Source organism: Schistocerca piceifrons, chromosome 1 (genome assembly GCF_021461385.2).
Source record: "Schistocerca piceifrons isolate TAMUIC-IGC-003096 chromosome 1, iqSchPice1.1, whole genome shotgun sequence".
In the NCBI taxonomy this organism is placed as follows: domain Eukaryota; kingdom Metazoa; phylum Arthropoda; class Insecta; order Orthoptera; family Acrididae; genus Schistocerca; species Schistocerca piceifrons.
In genome coordinates, this window is record NC_060138.1 from 1,025,276,161 (window position 1) to 1,025,294,976 (window position 18,816).

Below are 18,816 nucleotides of genomic sequence, written 5' to 3' on the forward strand. Positions count from 1 at the left end.
AAACGACATTAAAGAAAATATATACTGTGAGGGCAATGTCAGAATTCCCAGACTATTGAATAGGGGTCGACAAGAGGTTCTCGAACTTACACCACATATAGCTCGAACAGACCGTTTTTGAGTCAAAAATACCCTTTTTGAATCAGAAGAATTACCCCAAAAAATAATACCATATGACATAAGCGTATGAAAATACGCGAAGTAGACTACTTTTCGTGTTGAACTGTCACTTATTTCAGTTACTGTTCTAATGGTACATAAAGCAGCATTTAGTTTCTGAACAAGATCCTGGACGTGGGCTTCCCACAACAGCTTACTGTCTATCCGAACGCCTAGGAACTTGAACTGTTCCGTCTCGCTTATAATATGCCCATTCCGTCTGATCAAAATATCGGTTCTTGTTGAATTGTGAGTTAGAAACTGTAAAAAGTGAGTCTTACTGTGATTTAGCATCAGATTATTTTCCACAAGCCACGAACTTATTTCATGAACTACATTTTTTGATATGTTTCAATATTACACACAAGATCCTTCGCTACCAAGCTGGTGTCATCAGCAAACAGAAATATCTTTGAATCACCTGTAATACTAGAAGGCATATCATTTATATAAATAAGAAACAGCAGTGGCCCCAGCACCGACCTTTGGGGAACGCCCCACTTAACAGTGCCCCATTGGGACTGAACATCGCTACCACTCTCAGTATTGCGGAGAATTACCTTCTGCTTTCTGTTCTTAAAGTAAGAGGCGAACCAATTGTAAGCTACTCCCCTTACTCCATAATGGTCCAACTTCTGCAGTAATATTTTGTGGTCAACACAGTCAAAAGCTTTTGTTAAATCAAAGAAAACACCTAGCGTTCGCAACCTTTTATTTAATCCGTACAAAATCTCACAGAGAAAAGAGAATATAGCATTTTCAGTTGTTAAACCATTTCTAAAACCAAACTGTACATGTGACAGCAAATTATGTGAATTTAAATGCTCCAGTAACCTTGTATATACAACCTTCTCGATAACTTTAGCAAACGCCGATGGCATCGAAATAGGTCTAAAATTGTCAACATTATCCCTGCCTCCCTTTTTATAAAGTGGATTCACTTCCGAGTACTTTAATAGGTCAGGAAACCGACCACTCCTAAAGGAAAAGTTACAGATATGGCTAAGTACTGGGCTAACATACATAGAACAATACTTCAGTATTCTGCTAGGTACCCCGTCATATCCATGAGAGTTCTTGGTCTTTAGTGATTTAATTATTAACTCAATCTCCCTCTTGTCAGTATCATGGAGGAGCATTTCAGGTAACAGTCTCGGAACACTTTTTTCTAAGAGCGCTATGTGATTCCCTGTTGGGATTAGGTTTCTATTTAGTTCACCTCCTATATTCAGAAAGTGATTATTAAATACTGTACATATATGCGACTTATCATTAACACGGACATTTCCAGTACGCACTGATTCTATATCCTCGACCTGTCTCTGCAGACCAGCCACTTCCTTTACGACTGACCATATGGTTTTAATTTTATCCTGAGACTTAGCTATTCTATCTGCATACCACATACTTTTTGCCTTCCTAATAACATTTTTAAGCACCCTACAATACTGTTTGTAATGGGCTGCTGCATTTAGATTTTGCCTGTTTCTAACGTTTTGATAATATTGTCACTTTTTTCTACAAGATATTCTTATCCCTCTAGTCAGCCACCCAGGCTGCCTGTTTGTGCTAATACCCTGTTTTGAACGTTCTAACGGAAAGCAACTTTCAAAGAGCACGAGAAAAGTCTTGAGAAAAGCATTATATTTATCGTATACTGTATCAGCGCAATAAACATCTTGCCACTCTTGTTCCTTGATCTGATTTACAGAGGTCTCTACAGCAACTGGATCAGCTTTCCTAAACAGTTGATAACTATATTTAACATGTGTTGCAGCACAAAAATCTTTTAGAGTTAAAATTTGTGAATCATAGTCTGAAAGGCCATTCACCTTTTTGCTAACAGAATGCCCTTCTAGTAATGAGGAATGAACAAAAATGTTGTCTATGGTTGTTCTACTGTTCCCTTGCACTCTCGTTGGAAAGAATATGGTTTGCATAAGATTATATGAATTGAGGTGGTCTACCAGCATCCTTTTCCTTGCACAATCACTTATACAATTAATGTTGAAGTCCCCACATATAACTAACTTTTTGTATTTCCTATAAAGTGAACCAAGGACCTCCTCTAGCTTTAGCAAAAATGTTGTGAAGTCGGAGTCTGGGGATCTATAAATAACAACAGTTAGAAGTTTAGCTCCGTTAAATTTAACCACACCTGCACAACATTAAAACACCGTTTCAGTGCAGTACTTTGAAACATCAATTGACTCAAATGGGATGCCGTTTTTCACATACATGGCTACTCTTCCACACCGCAAAGAGCTCCTAGAAAAGCTACCAGCCAACCTGTATCCTGGTAAAGTAAGCCTCTGAATTATCTCCTTATTTAAGAAGTGTTCAGATATACCAGTAATTTCAGAGTCAACATCTATAAGCAGTTCACTAAGTTTATCTCTAATACCTTGTATATTTTGATGAAATATACTAATTCTCTCATTACTCGGATACCTAAGCTTTGTCAAACGTGGTTCCTTTGTTAGAGAGACTTCCCTTAAGCAGGAATACCTATCAGCAGATTTCAATCTAAAAAAGGTGCAGCTCTAACACCCACTACTGCAGGAATTTTCCCATGAGTGATCCCACCACCCCCACCTATGCTGTCACCTATAAGCTTTGCCAACCTCCCCTTCCCATACCTGTTGAGGTGCAGGCCATGTCTAGTGAAACCCGTCCTGCTGATAGACTCCACCGACACCACTGAAATGTGACTCATGCTTTCTGTCATCAGCGCACCCCCAAGTCTCATGTTATTACGCCTGACTGCTGTATTAAGGTGAGGCCGATCCTGACGCTGAAACAGTTCCACGAAATGCACATTCGTGTTGCCAGTCTGAATGGCTATCTTTTCCAAGTCGCCATCTATGTCATACTATTACCAGCCCCACCCACAATCACTACCTGATCCTCTTTAGTAGAATCCCTACATAACCCCCCTATGTTAACACTCACCTGAGCCAATCCTGCATTAGGCTTCACAATGCTGGTGACCTGGTACTCACTTCCCAACACTTCCTGCAACTGCTGGCCTACACCTCTGCCATGAGAACTACCTAACAGCAGAACCTTCTTCTTCCTCTTCGACTTTGCAACTGCCCTAGCCACCGTAACTGATGAGGTCTGCTGCATACTTCCTACATCTACAGCTACTAGAGATTCCTCTCCACTAGACTCTGACAGTTGGTCATATCTATTGCAAACACCAATAGTAAAACTATCTGAAAATCTTCTTCTCCTAGCAGATCTCTTGCCAACAGCTGGCTCCCATTCCCAAACCCCCTTCTCCCACCTCATCCTATCTAGCCCCTCCTGTGCGTTTTTCAACTGCACCTGAAGGGCACAGATCTTACGCTCCTGCTCCTCTATCAACTTACTCTTGCTACATAATCTGCAGTTCCAGGAGAGAATCTCACCAGAATGCGCACTGGTTTCCCCACTGCGTTCCCCACAGTGAAAATACTTCGAACAAGTCTCGCACCGCAATCCACTACTCACGAACCTACGGCAAAGCCCACACTTCTCACTCATGGTAAAATTTTACACTTATTGAAACAAGAAAACTGCTTATCTAAGTTCCGCTACTACAATAAGAAGATTTAAAAACCTGACGACAATAATCACAGATTTACTCTACAAGGGAAGTAACTACTATTATTAACAGTATTAGCGAACAACAAATGAGAATATAACAAAAGACTAATACAGAAAGAGAATCAAACGTCTACTGACACAGTAACGAAACTGAAAACAGTCCCCAAAAGGTTCTATTGAAATTCTTTCACCAGAAAACACCAAGAACACCGGTTGAAGACTACTAAAGTTCTTAAATAAAACCACTATACACACACAATTAATTTGTACTTAGTTTTCTATGCGCCGCTACAGCTGCAACTGGTCAGCGCGGAATGTAAACACAGGTAAGAGGTTAAGTTGCTCGATACGAAACACTCACAAATATCAGGTCACAACACAAGAAAGGCAGAGGTGAATGAAGAAACCACCAATAAGTCACTTATATAGCAAATAATATTACAAAAACCGGTTAAATATGTATCTGAAACCTAAAAATATATAAAAACTTAGAGAGCGATGTCACACGCATGTGATTTGAAATGTAGTGATACAGAATAAAGTTGAAAATTAGGTGGACTCTTAAGGTAAAGAATGAGGAGGCTCTCTTCAGAACCGGCGAGGAGAAGAATATGTGGAAAACACTGACAACAAGAAGAATGGCTCTGAGCACTATGGGACAGCTGAGGTCATCAGTGCCCTAGAACTTAGAACTACTTAAACCTAACTAACCTAAGGACATCACACACATCCATGCCCGAGGCAGGATTCGAACCTGCCACCGTAGCGGTCACACGGTTGCAGACTGTAGCGCCTAGAACCAGCCCGCCACCCTGGCCGGCAACAAGAATAGTAGTACAGCAAATGGTTCAAATGCTCTGAGCACTATGGGACTTAACTTCTGAGGTCATCAGTCCCCTAGAACTTAGAACTACTTAAACCTAACTAACCTAAGGACATCACACACCAGACTGTAGTGCTTAGAACCGCTCGGCCACTTCGACCGGTGGTAGTACATCAGTTAAGACATCAGGGAGTAACTTCCATGGTACAAGATGGAGCTGTAGAGGGTAAAAATAGTAGAGGAAGACAGAGATGGGAAAAATCCAGCAAATAATTGAGGACGTAGGTTGTAAGTGCTATTCTGAGATGAAAAGGTTGTCACAGGAGAGGAAATTGCGGCGGGCCACATCAAATCAGTCAGAAGACTGATGAAAAAAAAAGTTGCCTGTAAAGTTCATGTGTGTGATCTTGCAAGAGGAGTAGAGGGTATTTACGCACAGCAAGTGAAAGTGGGAAAATGGACATAAGAGAAATACAGCTATGGTAGGAGCATTTCTTTTGACCAATAACTTCTGAATAAACTTGGAACAACTGGACAAATCTGGCCTCTGGATATTTTTTTTTTCATGCCTATAACACATTTTATCGCACTATTTGTAGCTGTGCCTTAAAGGATAACTAGTTTCACGATAAGCTCCACGACAAACTGTTTCGTATTTGGTTGCTTACCATAACGTTCAATCAGTTCTCATCACCCTGTTGCACCAGTATGATTCTATATGCATTTTTAAGATTGAATACCTTCAATCGTCCTGCACGGTTTGTAACTCCTGAGGAGGTCGCCCTGGACCTCGATGGTGCAAACCTTTGTGGCCACTGTGGCGCACCGTTTCTCATTCGTTGTTTATGGTGCAAGTTAATGGTTTGTTTTAAACATTTCTTGACTATCGACGATGTTCATTTTGTCCAGCTTGCCACAGAAGCTTGATCACTGCACCTCCAGAACAATCATCTTCTGTCACCCTTTTGATGCACATGGTGAGTTATTAGCAGCTAATATATTTCATGTCATAATTGTTAACACAACACTTTCAAATGGGTCTTACTAAAGACTGAACCTGCGAACTCGCACTCAAGGCGATCCTGGTCAGTTTTGGATCGTTTAGTGTCTGTGCAATTTTGACCCTAAAAATTTGTGACACCCCATATTGCTCAAGAGGCACAGCAGGCGCTTTTTTATTTATTTTTTAATCAAGCCATGATTTGTTGTGCCAGGAGGCGAGGGCAGCTGGCGGCAGTTCCTGACGCTGCCTAACATCCTGAAGGAGTTCAACCCGCGGCTAGTGGGCTACTCGCTCAACGACTCCCTGTCGCACCAGCACGCGTCGCAGTTCAACGTGGCCGAGGGCGGCGCCATGAGCCGCGACCTGCCATGGCAGGCGAACCTGCTCGTCCGGCGCATGCGCGCGCACCCCCAGGTCGACGTCAGCAGGCACTGGAAGGTGCGTCACCGGCTCCGCTTCCCCAACCTCTGTGTGCTCACCACTCATTCACCTCATACGAAAGCCATTTCTTTTTTTTCTTCAAACTCTGATCGGTAGGAAAATTAAAATCACAGTGAGAATCCACTGAAGCTTTGCGCAGATGTGTTGTGAAATGTTTCTGGTATGCACAATTATCGCGTACCGTCGCACTTTCCAGTTCTGAGATCACAAAGAGCACGTAAAGGTGCCTAGAAAATATTATCTCCTGCCAGACGTGAATTTCTGATGAGGCATTTCGCCTGATTTCATGCAACTTACATACTGTAACTGTCTTGCATTTCATTCTGATGCATACTTCAGGGGCAATGAAGATTCTCCTGAAGCGTTTTCGGTGGGAAAGGTACCAACCATACAGCTGAGAGATGCCTCCCTGTGATTTTCATTTATTCGGCGCGTCAACCGCTGGCTATGATGACGGTATTTTGGCGCAGACCAACGTAGGAAATTGGCGGAAATCAAGTGACTGCGTTGTCTGACGAGGGTACTGGAAAGTTGATACCACGCTAGGATAAGTGTCCAAGTTGCAGTGGCGACTATGTAGAGAAGTAACTGGACGGTGTGGCTAAATGTTGCAAATAAAACACTTTTGGATTTCACTGTGATTTCCATTTCTCGACCGATCGGATGGTTAAAAAACATAGCCCTCGTGTAATTTAGTGTTAAGCGACAATCTTAACGTCTCATTGTTTTTGAATGATCAAATATATCATCTCATGAGCCTTAAAGCCCTCGTTAGAAGTTCTAAATTATTAATTTCGGTGATGAACTACACGATTAAGTCGTGTGAGCTGTTGGTGTTTGAGTGTGTGACAGTTATCTTGGGGTATGACGTCAGACTGACGTCTTTGGGATTGGACTTCCAACTACTCCGTAACGTTGCGACTGTCTGGACCTAACAGTTACTGAATCGACGGTCGTCTCTAGTAGCATCCCTTCGTTGAACTCCAACTGCATCAACAGTCAGATATTTGACGCTGTAGTCATTTGTGAGCTCCTAGGATACAGCCATAGGAGACCCTGTGATCAAATAACAGAAATTATTTTTTCCACAAATGATGTGCACTCATTATGTACTGACCAAATTGTCTTCTAGCCACCAACTAGGAGGTTAAATGATGATTCGTTGTGAAGATCATGTAGTTCCACACTCTAGATTCAGAACATCATTATGTACAAGAAATAAGCGCTATGCAATGAGAGTAAAGCTGCAATGAATTAATCAGATACGGAGATAAAGTACATTTGAATTAAAGGCAGTATATTTAACAAACAGGAAACATTTACTCTCTGGATTGTCGAAGACAAGCTTACTTCAAGGGCGAGAAGTATATTGGCTTAATGAGAATCAATGACTAGCATAATTTTACAAAAATCCTGAAATACAGCATTAAAGACGTGGAATCATTTCATTTAACTAAGAAAAAATCGGCGAGTAACTAAAACGAACCTGGGAAAAACTATTTTCTGGTGGAAATACGGAGAATAAACGAGATAAATTTTGATTGTAATTGTAGTGATTGTATTACAGTACAAGAAACAGCTTCATCAATTCACACGTTTCATACAGCTGTTGTGTTGTTGAACAACCATATAATGTGCTACGTACACTACATACATTATTTTCTATTTTTTTTTATTCTTGTTACTTTGATGTTTGTTCCTGATGCGGACAACACTTTTTCGGGACATAGCATCGCTGGCCTAACTTACAAAATAGCTTTCACTTTTCACAGGAATGTTAATATATGAATAGATGTATGACTAAGATAGCCACTTGATGAAGACGCCAGGTTGCCGAAATGTGTTGTGCTAATAAATATTAGGCAGTAAAAGTAACTGGAGTTGAAATGTGCCATTCTATAAGTAATGTAATTCATGGCTTACTAGAACATCCTTTTCTGGGTTTAAATAAAAGTTGCTCTTAGAAGTAGATTATTGCTGTCTCTGTGAAATAACGTCCTGTTGTTTCACCAGCGAGTATGTCTTCATTATTATTTAAAAACTGTGATGGTAGTGTACACTGTTGGTGATTGCATTCGGTCGTGTTTCAATACATTATCGTGATTATCAAAACCTTATCGTAATTATCATCTCCAAATAACAAACATCAATTACAAGTTATGGGTGAGCAGGTTTTAAACTACTTTCTCGTGGTATGAGTTTTTAATAAACATGATATTACAATATGCGGTACTATTCCATAGTTTTTATGGAGTCCCAGGAGTCCCCCGTGGGCCAATACAATAATACTCAGTTATCATCCTTCAACAAGGAAAACGTTATATCTATTTTTAACAAAAGATGTATAGCGGAGGTCCGGAAAAGCAGTGGTTTCCTCGATAGGGCCACATTTTCTACCTGGTCGACGTACTGGCCGTTCTACCTGGTCGACGTACTGGCCGTGTGTACGTTGACTTCCTGCAACATAAAGCTAATAGACTATTTGGATGGCATTTTTTATGATTAAAGGATTGGTATGTGGTACATATGCGACGTTGAGCCGGCACGTTTTCGTGTGGCTACTCGGAAAAATCTAGCACGAATCTTCGACAAGTGTATCGGTCGTGCCACGCCCAATTTCAGCCCACTGGATTTTTGTTTGTGAGGATATTTAAAGGTTTTGGAGCATTACTACCCTTTTCGTAGTGTCGATGGGCCGTGTAAACGCATTACTTATAGTTGTCAATTCATTCAAAACGTGTCTGGGATATTTGAAAGTGTACAGGCATCGACGAAGAGATCTGTTGATGCCAGCCTTCATGTGAACGATGGCCGTGTGGAACCCTTATTGTAATGTGCTTGTCCTTAAGTGCATATCTGCAGCAGGTATGGTCGAGGACTCTGGTATAAGGTTTCATATACCCAGTGGTAACTCATCACATCGGAGAAACCGTTGGTCTTAGGACCTGTGTTCATTAGGATTATTTGCTTGTTTCATTGTCGTCCTGTAGAAGATTTGGATAACTGCATAACAAAAGAAGATATAGCGGAGGATGAGGCAAGGTTTTGTGTATTCAACAATAATAAATTCATTCTGCTGGTTGTTGAGCTCCGCGGTTGTGGATTATATTATTTCTGTGGATTACATTATTTTAAGAAATGCAGCAACCAGCCCGATTTGTGAATTTTTATTTATACCAATATGCGTCCCGGTCTTTCACCCTTCTTCAATTGGCGTAATGCATATTTGAATTGTCAGTAAGTACATCGTTAAAACATCGATAGCAGTTTAGTTGCTGGCTTTCTACTGCTTCTTGTTAATCCAATTTTCGTATTTACAGATGCGCCACAAACACTTTTTGATTTGTATCGTGTACCAGAACAGTGCACTATCCGCCATGTTGCAGTCGGCATAATTAAACAACAAAAAATTCTCTGGTTGCTGTACTTCTTGAAATAATAAGTTTTATAGATTCCATATACGAGGGGTGGAACTTTAATAATGGCAACTATTTATTGCAGCTCGTAAAAAATAGAAACATGTTTCAAAGTTTTATTGACCTTTAAAGTAGTCACCAGCATTGTGTATAATCCGTTGCCAGCAGCGTGGAAGTCGTAGGATACTCTTAGCCAGTTGTGTTGACAGTTCGAGCGGCGAGGTCTGTTGCCCCACGAATTTGTAGCAGTTCTGAAGCGAATGCCGTGAAGTGTTTCCTTCAGTTTAGAAATCTAGTTGAACTTACGGGGGCTTGAGTCTGGGGAGTGCAGTAAGTAGTATAGCACTTATCAGTCCCATCAATCAAACAAATCAGTAATAGCTTGCCCTGTACGTGCTTGAGCATTGTGCTGCAAAATGATGGTCAGGTCCTGCAGAAAGTGTCATCACTTCTGTCTGATGATTACTCTGAAGATTAGTAAAACTTTGGAACACATATATATTTTGTACGAGCTGTAAATAAATAGTTGCCGCTATTAAAGTTCCAACTCTCGTATTTTTTAATGTTTGTATGGGCTAGATCTTCAGAAGGTGTGAGAGGACAGTATCGGAGGAGGAGGAGGAGATTACTGTTTAACGTCCCGTCGACAACGAGGTCATTAGAGACGGACACAAGCTCGGATTAGGTAAGGATGGGGAAGGAAATCGGCCGTGCCCTTTCTAAGGAACCATCCCGGCATTTGCCTGAAGCGATTTAGGGAAATCACGGAAAACCTAAATCAGGATGGCTGGACGCGGGATTGAACCGTCATCCTCCCGAATGCGAGTCCAGTGTGCTAACCACTGCGCCACCTCACTCGGTAAGAGGACAATATTATTTTAATTATAGCGCTAATGTAAAAAAAACTATTTGGTATCCTGATGTTGAAGTTATTATACAAAGAACCGAAAGTATTTTCCTACAGCAGCATTAAGGTGATACTGATTTTACAAACAATATAGACCATTGCAAAAAAAGGAGGAGTCATTGCGAGTTCAGATCAAGCACGTTCCATCTACAAGTGTAATGAGTAGCTGTAACAATGAAACAAAAGGAATGGTGCTCCTGCATACAGATCCAGTATATTCCAAAAGAGTGTTCAGTAGTTACACCGTCGAACAAATGTGGAGACAGACACGAAACACATTGAAATGTTTTGTTACAGATGGTAACGATACTGATCGGCGGCAACGACTTCTGCATCGACATGTGCTACGAGGGGAAGGCGGCCGGCGCGGTCGAGAACCACCGCCGTGAGTTGATGGAGACTCTGGACTACCTGCGGGCCAACCTGCCGCGTACCATCGTCAACCTGGTGGTCGCTCCTCGCAAGTATCCGACTTTGCTTCTCTTTAAGATGTCACGTAACACATGCCTTCGGTTGATTCATGAATCCCTACCTCTCACATGGCAACAAAAAGACACACGACGATGACACATGAGGGCGTGCTGAAATGCAATGTATCAGAAATTTTATGTGAAAAATCTTAAAGCTTTTTAAATGAAACGAACGTTATTAACATTCTACATCCTTTTCTCCATGTCTACATATTTATTTCTCAGCATAGTCACTCTGCCGATGAACACATTTCTCTAAACGAGAGACCAGGTTTTTGATGCAGTTACTGTAGAATTTTTGACAATGTTCACAGAACCACAACTTCATCTCTGCTTCTACCGCTTCATCACTATCAAAGGGAAGTCGTCGAAGGTGTTCTTCAAATTTTAGAAACAGATAAAAATCGTATAGGATCGCATAGGGGCTGTATGTAGGATGATAGATGATTGTGAAGCCATGACGTCGGATTACATAGACAAATGTAATGTATTGCGAATACATAGAAAGAAGGATACTTTATTGTATGATTATATGATAGCGGAACAAACACTGGTGGCAGTGACTTCAGTAAAATATCTGGGAGTATGCGTGCGGAACGATTTGAAGTGGAATGATCATATAAATTTAATTGTTGGTAGCTCGGGTGCCAGATTGAGATTCATTGGGAGAGTCCTTAGAAAATGTAGTCCATCAACAAAGGAGGTGGCTTACAAAACACTCGTTCGACCTATACTTGAGTATTGCTCATCAGTGTGGGATCCGTACCAGATCGGGTTGACGGAGGAGATAGAGAAGATCCAAAGAAGAGCGGCGTGTTTCGTCACAGAGTTATTTGGTAACCGTGATAGCGTTACGGAGATGTTTAGCAAACTCAAGTGGCAGACTCTGCAAGAGAGGCGCTCTGCATCGCGGTGTAGCTTGCTATCCAGGTTTCGAGAGCGTGCGTTTCTGGATGAGGTATCGAATATATTGCTTCCCCCTACATATACCTCCCGAATGTAAAATTAGAGAGATTCGAGCGCGCACGGAGGCTTTCCGGCCGTCGTTCTCCCCGCGAACCGTACGCGACTGGAACAGAAAAGGGAGGTAATGACAGTGGCACGTAAAGTGCCCTCCGACACACACCGTAGGGTGGCTTGCGGAGTATAAATATAGATGTAGATTGTTGCGGAAGTCGCAGCCTTCGCGTGTGGTCTGGCATTTTCGTGCTGAAGGAGAGGGTGCTCCGTGTGTGAACGAACTCTTCGAATTCGAAAGTCGGTTACAGCTCTCTGTTTCACACGCAGCGACATAGTTATGTTATACACCGCCATGTTATACGCTCTAGCGGCAGAGGGCTGCAAATATGTAGACGTGACGTACAAAGATTTAGAATGTTAATAACGTTTGTTTTATTTAATAATACTTGAGAATTATCATATAAGGAATTCGGAAGCTTTACTTTTCAGCACGCCGTCGTACACTACTGGCCATTAAAATTGCTACACCACGAAGATGACGTGCTACAGACGCGAAATTTAACAGACAGGAAGAAGATGCTGTGTTACGCAAATGATAAGCTTTTCAGAGCGCTCACACAAGGATGGCGCCGGTGCCAACACCTACAACGTGCTGACATGAGGAAAGTTTCCAACCGTTTTCTCATACACAAACAGCATTTGACCAGCGTTGCCTGGTGAAACGATGTTGTGATGCCTCGTGTAAGGAGGAGAAATGCATGTCATCACGTTTCCGACTTTTATAAAGGTCAGATTGTAGCCTATCACGATTGCGGTTTATCGTATCGCGACATTGCTGCTCGCGTTGGCCGAGATCCAATGACTGTTCGCAGAAAATGGAATCGGTGGGTTCAGGTGGGCAATACGGAACCGCGTGCTGTATCCCAACGCCCTCGTATCACTAGCAGTCGAGATGACAGGCCTCTTATCCGCATGGCTGTAACGGATCGTGCAGCCACGTCTCGATCCCTGAGTCAACAGATGGGGACGTTTGCAAGACAACAACCATCTGCACGAACAGTTCGGCGATGTTTGCAGCAGCATGGACTATCGCTCGGAGACTGTGGCTGCGGTTACCCTTGACGCTGCATCACAGACAGGAGCGCCTGCGATGGTGTGCTCGACGACGAACCTGGGTATACGAATGGCAAAACGTCATTTTTTTTCGGATGAATCCAGGTTCTTTTTACAGCATCATGACAGTCGCATCTGTGTTTGGCGACATCGCGGTGAACGCACATTGGAAGCGTGTATTCGTCATCGCCATACTGGCGTATTACCCGGCGTGATGGTATGGGGTGCCATTGGTTAGACGTCTCGGTCACCTCTTGTTCGCATTGACGGCACTTTGAACCGTGGACGTTACATTTCAGATGTGTTACGACCCGTAGCTCTACCTCGCATTCGATCCCTGCGAAGCCCAACATTTCAGCAGGCTAATCCACAACCGCATGTTGCAGTTCCTGCACGGGCCTTTCTGGATACAGAAAATGTTCGACTGCTGCCCTGGCCAGCACATTCTCCAGATATCTCACCAATTGAAAACATCTGGTCAATGCTGACCGAGCAACTGACTCGTCACAATACGCCAGTCTCTACTCTTGATGAACTGTGGTACCGTGATGAAGCTGCATGGGCAGCTGTACCTGTACACGCCAACCAAGCTCTGTTTGACTCAATGCCCAGGCGTATCAAGGCCGTTATTACGGCCAGAGGTGGTTGTTCTGGGTACTGATTTCTCAATTGCGTGAAAATGTAAGCACATGTCAGTTCTAGTATACTATATTTGTCCAAAGAATACCCGTTTATCATCAGCATTTCTTCTTGGTGTAGCAATTTTAAAGGCCAGTAGTGTATTTCCCACTGAAGTGGCGAAACATCTAAACGCTTGCACCAAGGTAAGATGAACGTCTTTTCTAGTTTGTTACAACACAGGCAAAAATTAAGCTCAGCCCGTTGTTGCGTTACACATCAGGGGGAGCCACCCGCAGTCAGGAGATGTCGCTGAATATCCTGAATAAGCGGCACTGGTTGAGGCGTCGGGGTAATTCGACCAGAGCCATCGTCTGAGAGTCGATGCGCAACTCGCTAAAGTGGCGTCAAATAAAAAGCCTTACACTAGGCGACCGAACAACCCAAGACGGAGTGTCTTGGCAAAAATGCAATGCCATCCTTTCATTTCATCGCCTGAAGAGTCGATTTCCTTTCGGGATTCATTAGTACCCTGCTACCAATTGCATATGAGCAACGGTTACGATATAACTCCTGCAAACTGCACGAAGATTACCCACGAAGCTGTCACGTACCATTTCCTCCCTAGTTTTTCGTGGACTCTCTGGGGTAACAGGCATCTATGCCAGCATAATGTGTGCAATAGACGGTTGCATGGGCGTGTCGATGCTTGCTCGTTACACGATGCGAGATAACATACTGGGTCCTCCCTATCAAAAAATCCTCAATACAGTCTCAAATTTCACTTGATACACCACATGATAGTACTTTTGGCAATAAGTGTAAGGGTGGTACTGAGTCAAATGCTGCTCAGAAATCAAGAAATGCTTCATCTACCTGACCTCCTTCGTCCGAATTTTTCAATATGTCGTCTGACAAAAGTGTGAGTTTGGTTTGTTCAAATGGCTCTGAGCACTATGGGACTTAACATCTTAGGTCATCAGTCCCTTAGAACTTAGAACTACTTAAACCTAACTAACCTAAAGACATCACATACATCTATGCCCGAGGCAGGATTCGAACCTTCGATCGTAGCAGCCTCGTGGTTCCGGACTGATGCGCCTAGAACCGCTCGGCCACAACGGCCGGCTTGCCACAAGCATGTCATTGTCACTGTACTATTTTCAACCAGACATCGTTGAAGATGTCAGATCTATTTGTTGCTATTAGATCCAATATATTTCCATCGTGAGTAGGGTTCCGAACTATCTGCCTTAGGTACGGTAGTTATCAGAGATGGCATTTAGTGACGTTTCAGAGGATATCTTATCACGCCCGCCAGTAACAAAACTGTAATTTTTCCAATTGATTGTTGGACGATTAAAGTCTCCACAATGATTACAGTATGATTGGGGAACTCACGTACTAGCGAACTGAGGTTTTCTATAAGGTTTTCGGTTAGATCATGAGATGAGTGTGGTGGGCGATAGAAGGATCCAGTTATAATTTTGTGCCCACCTCCGATACTGAGTCAAGCCCAAACAATCTCACATGCATTTTCAGTTTCTATCTCGGTGGATTTAACTTTCTTGTCTACTGCGACAAATACACCACCTCCATTTCCCGTTATGATATCCTTTCGATATACAGTTAAATTTTGACCAGAAATTTCACTGTTATCAATTTTAGGTTTCAATGAGCTTTCTGTACTTGGTACTACCTGATCTTTACTGCTTCCCAGAAATACCTCGAACTCTGGCTCTTTGTTCCGAATGCTTCGGCAGTTAACCACTAGGATTTTAATACTGTTACTTGTGGGAGGCATTACTTTGGATTTACTCTGATAATTTTGGATTTCCAACAGCTATCGTTATCTGGACGGGAAATCTTTTAATCTAAAAAAAGGCACTGTGTGCACCCCACACAAAGTCAGCTACCTGGGTAACAGCCTCTGACATGTAGTGCACACATGACCCATTTGGGAGACCCTACAGTTCTCAACAATATGACAAAAGTCCAGGAAGTTGCAGACTAGCTTGTCACAGAACCCTCGAAGTCTCTCATTCAGACCTTCCATACGACTCAGAACCAAGGTGGCACTATCGGTTCTGGGGACAAATGTGTGAGATCTTTGAAACTCCGTGTCCAAGGCTGGTCTTCTCAACCCTCTCTGCCAATCTCTGGAATGATCCAAGTGTGAACTCGGAACCCAGACGACAGGCATCATTTGTTTCTTTGTTAGCCACAATCTGTATTTGGTTGCACCTGTTCCCTCAATGGCTGCCGGAATGGCCTCTTCGACATGTTGAATGAGGTCCCAGGCGTACACACCGAGTGCACCTAGTGTCCTTTCCTGTTCCTGGTTGCCATTGCCATAAAGGGTACGATCACTCACCGTACATTTGAACTGGCGACGGTTCATAGACCCCCACCCTTTTGTGTTTGCCTCCTCTTGACAATGGACAAAATAGATTTCGCCAAAACAGGCACTGGCTTCGTGGCTTGGTTTCAGTTTCAGTGAAGGACAGCACCTCGAACCCGTTCATTAGGGGAATTGGTATAACACCCCGAGAGCTCCTTGGTCCCCGTCCACCATTTTCATATATATCTTAGGTAAATGTGAAGTTAATGGGATTTTAATGAGTGGTGTAACCACAGTAAAGAAGAGATAGCTGTGGGCTAGGGTGTCGGAGACTTTGAATGAGCTCCCTCATTGAGACTGTCACTGTCACACGGCTCCATCTGTCACAGTCTTGACAGATCAAGAAAGTCTGCAAGTTAGAAACTGAGAGTACTTGCATACCAGACAGAGATAAAGAATACTAGATCCATTTTTGAATTCTTCCAACAGTTAATTTTTTAAGCATTAGAAAAACTGTAAATGTTGCTTGTGTGATAACAGTTTGTATGTTAAGCTTCGAAACTGCACGATGATAGTACTGAAAACTATGGCACACAATATTTTTATACTCCATCACAGGAGTCATTTTTGTGCCGTACCAGTCTCACGAGTTACGTGAGCCGACGTGACCGTAAACCGTATGTAGTACCAAGGTCGCGATGCTGGTTACCAAGTGCTATCTTGGCACGACGTCCGCCGTTCGCCGCGTAACTGTACGGCCTCCAGAATACAGATCAGTAATCCCACTACCCACCTGCTGCGACGGAACGCTACTGTGCGAACTGCTGGCTCAGGTCTTCCCTAATGTGCCGGCTTGTTGGAAACAGCATTTAACAGCGTACTTGGAAATACAAGTAGTATTCAATAACAAGTCAGGTATGGATACACATGTACATTAAAACTCTAGTTGTATCTACATAATTATATGTACCTTACGGCAATACTCTTTATGAAACTTCCTCGCAGATAAAAACTGTGTGCCGGACCGAGACTCGAACTCGGGACCTTTGCCTTTCGCGGGCAATTGCTCTACCAACTGAGCTACCCAAGCACGACTCACGCCCTGTCCTCACAGCTTTACTTCTGCCAGTATCTCGTCCCCTACCTTCCAAACTTTACAGAAGCTCTCCTGCGAACCCTGCAGAACTAACAACGCTGAAAGAAAGGATATTGCGGAGACATGGCTTAGCCACAGCCTGGGGGATGTTTCCAGAATGAGATATTCACTCTGCAGCGGAGTGTGCGCTGATATGAAACTTCCTGGCAGATTAAAACTGTGTGCCGGACCGAGACTCGAACTCGCGACCTTTGCCTTTCACGGGCAATTGCTCTACCAACTGAGCTACCCGAGGACGACTCACGCCCCGTCCTCAAAGCTTTACTTCTGACAGTATCTCGTCCCGAGTTCGAGTCTCGGTCCGGCACACAGTTTTAATCTGCCAGGAAGTTTCATATCAGCGCACACTCCGCTGCAGAGTGAAAATCTCATTCTGGAATACTGTTTATGTTTGTCCCTTGATCTCAACATTGCAAGATTGTTATTCCACAGAATTTAACTGAGTACGTATTTCAATTGTAGGAAGATTTCAGCTTTGCAAAAGGTTCGAATTGCCGTTTGAAGGAAACGAGAGCGATTTATTTGTATTCTAAGGTGCTTTCATAAGTGATGTAAAAACGGGATAAATTAGAAATATTGTTTATTCTATTATTTCTGCTTTTAATGTCTTTATAATAAATGATACTGCTTTATCATCATCGTCATCATTGTCTTCAACCATCAGTCTTTTTGGCCTGTTCCGCCTCAGAATTGTTCACACCATCTCTTTAAGGGACGTCCAACGTTTCTCTTTGCTGTTAGGTTATATAATATTGGAGCTTTCTTTATCGTATTGTTAGGTATACGTTGGACATGGTCTTTCCATTGCAGACTTTATTTTCAACTATAGTTGTAAAAGGTTGTACATTTCGTTTTTAAAGGTTATACATATAGTGTTTATTCTGTCATCCAGTAAAGATCATCCTGCTGCAAGGCGGACGAACTTCAACCCTGATTATCCTTTTGTTGTAACTGCTGCTATGTTATTGTCCCGCCATTCGCTACCACACAGCAGCAAACTAAAATTATTAACGGTTCATTCTGTACGTAATGTTTTAATGCTCATTGTATGGTACCCCATAAATATCTTAATTTGGCCAATTTTATCTCTGCATTATCTGACGTGGGAAATTTAAAGTGGCTTCCTAGATATTTGTCCACCCATAACAATTTTGAGTCTAATGGGTTCTAACATTGAAATGTCATCACTTTTATTTTATGTGTCGATATTGTCTTTCCACATTTTGCACATAAAAAAGGAGATCTGAGATTAGCGGCCGGCCGTGGTGGCCGAGCGGTTCTAGGCGCTCAGTCCGGAACCGCGCGACTGCTACGGTCGCATGTTCGAATCCTGCCTCGAGCATGGATGTGTGTGATGTCCTTAGGTTCGTTAGGTTTTAGTAGTTCTGAGTTCTAGGGGACTGATGACCACAGATGTTGAGTCCCATAGTGCTCAGAGCCATTTGAGTTTAGCGTTACTTCGACTACAAGGCCATTAGAGACGAAGCACGAGTTAAGGATGGGGATGAAAGTGAGCAGTGCCCTTTCAAAGGAATCATCTCGAAATTTGTTTGGAAGGATTTAGGGAAATCACGGAAAACCTAAATCAGGATGGCCAGAAGCAGATTGGAACCACCCTCCTCGTGAATGCGAATCCAGTGGGCTGACCACTGCGCCACCTCGCTCAGTCCCAAGTTTAGGGACAATTTGACTCAAGTTATGTACTGCAATTTCAACCATTTATTCAGTTCTTTCTATTACAACTATATCATAAGCAACTAGTAGTATCATGATTAAAATTATCACCTATTACGTCCTCGCTTTAATATAGACAACGAT

At 42.7% G+C, this 18,816-nt stretch overlaps 1 protein-coding gene and 1 non-coding gene across 2 annotated transcripts in view; one reads left to right on the forward strand and one right to left on the reverse strand.

The window, feature by feature from the left end:
• LOC124777309 (phospholipase B1, membrane-associated-like) overlaps nt 1-18,816 on the forward strand; it is a 71,412-nt gene that overhangs the window by 9,752 nt on the left and 42,844 nt on the right. The window contains exons 2-3 of the mRNA XM_047252667.1: nt 5,788-6,014; nt 10,638-10,800. Coding sequence (XP_047108623.1) covers nt 5,788-6,014; nt 10,638-10,800 — 390 coding nt within the window. The remainder of the gene's footprint in view (nt 1-5,787; nt 6,015-10,637; nt 10,801-18,816) is intronic.
• Trnas-cga lies at nt 16,859-16,933 on the reverse strand. Its single transcript has one exon. It is a non-coding gene; the product is annotated as a tRNA-Ser (tRNA).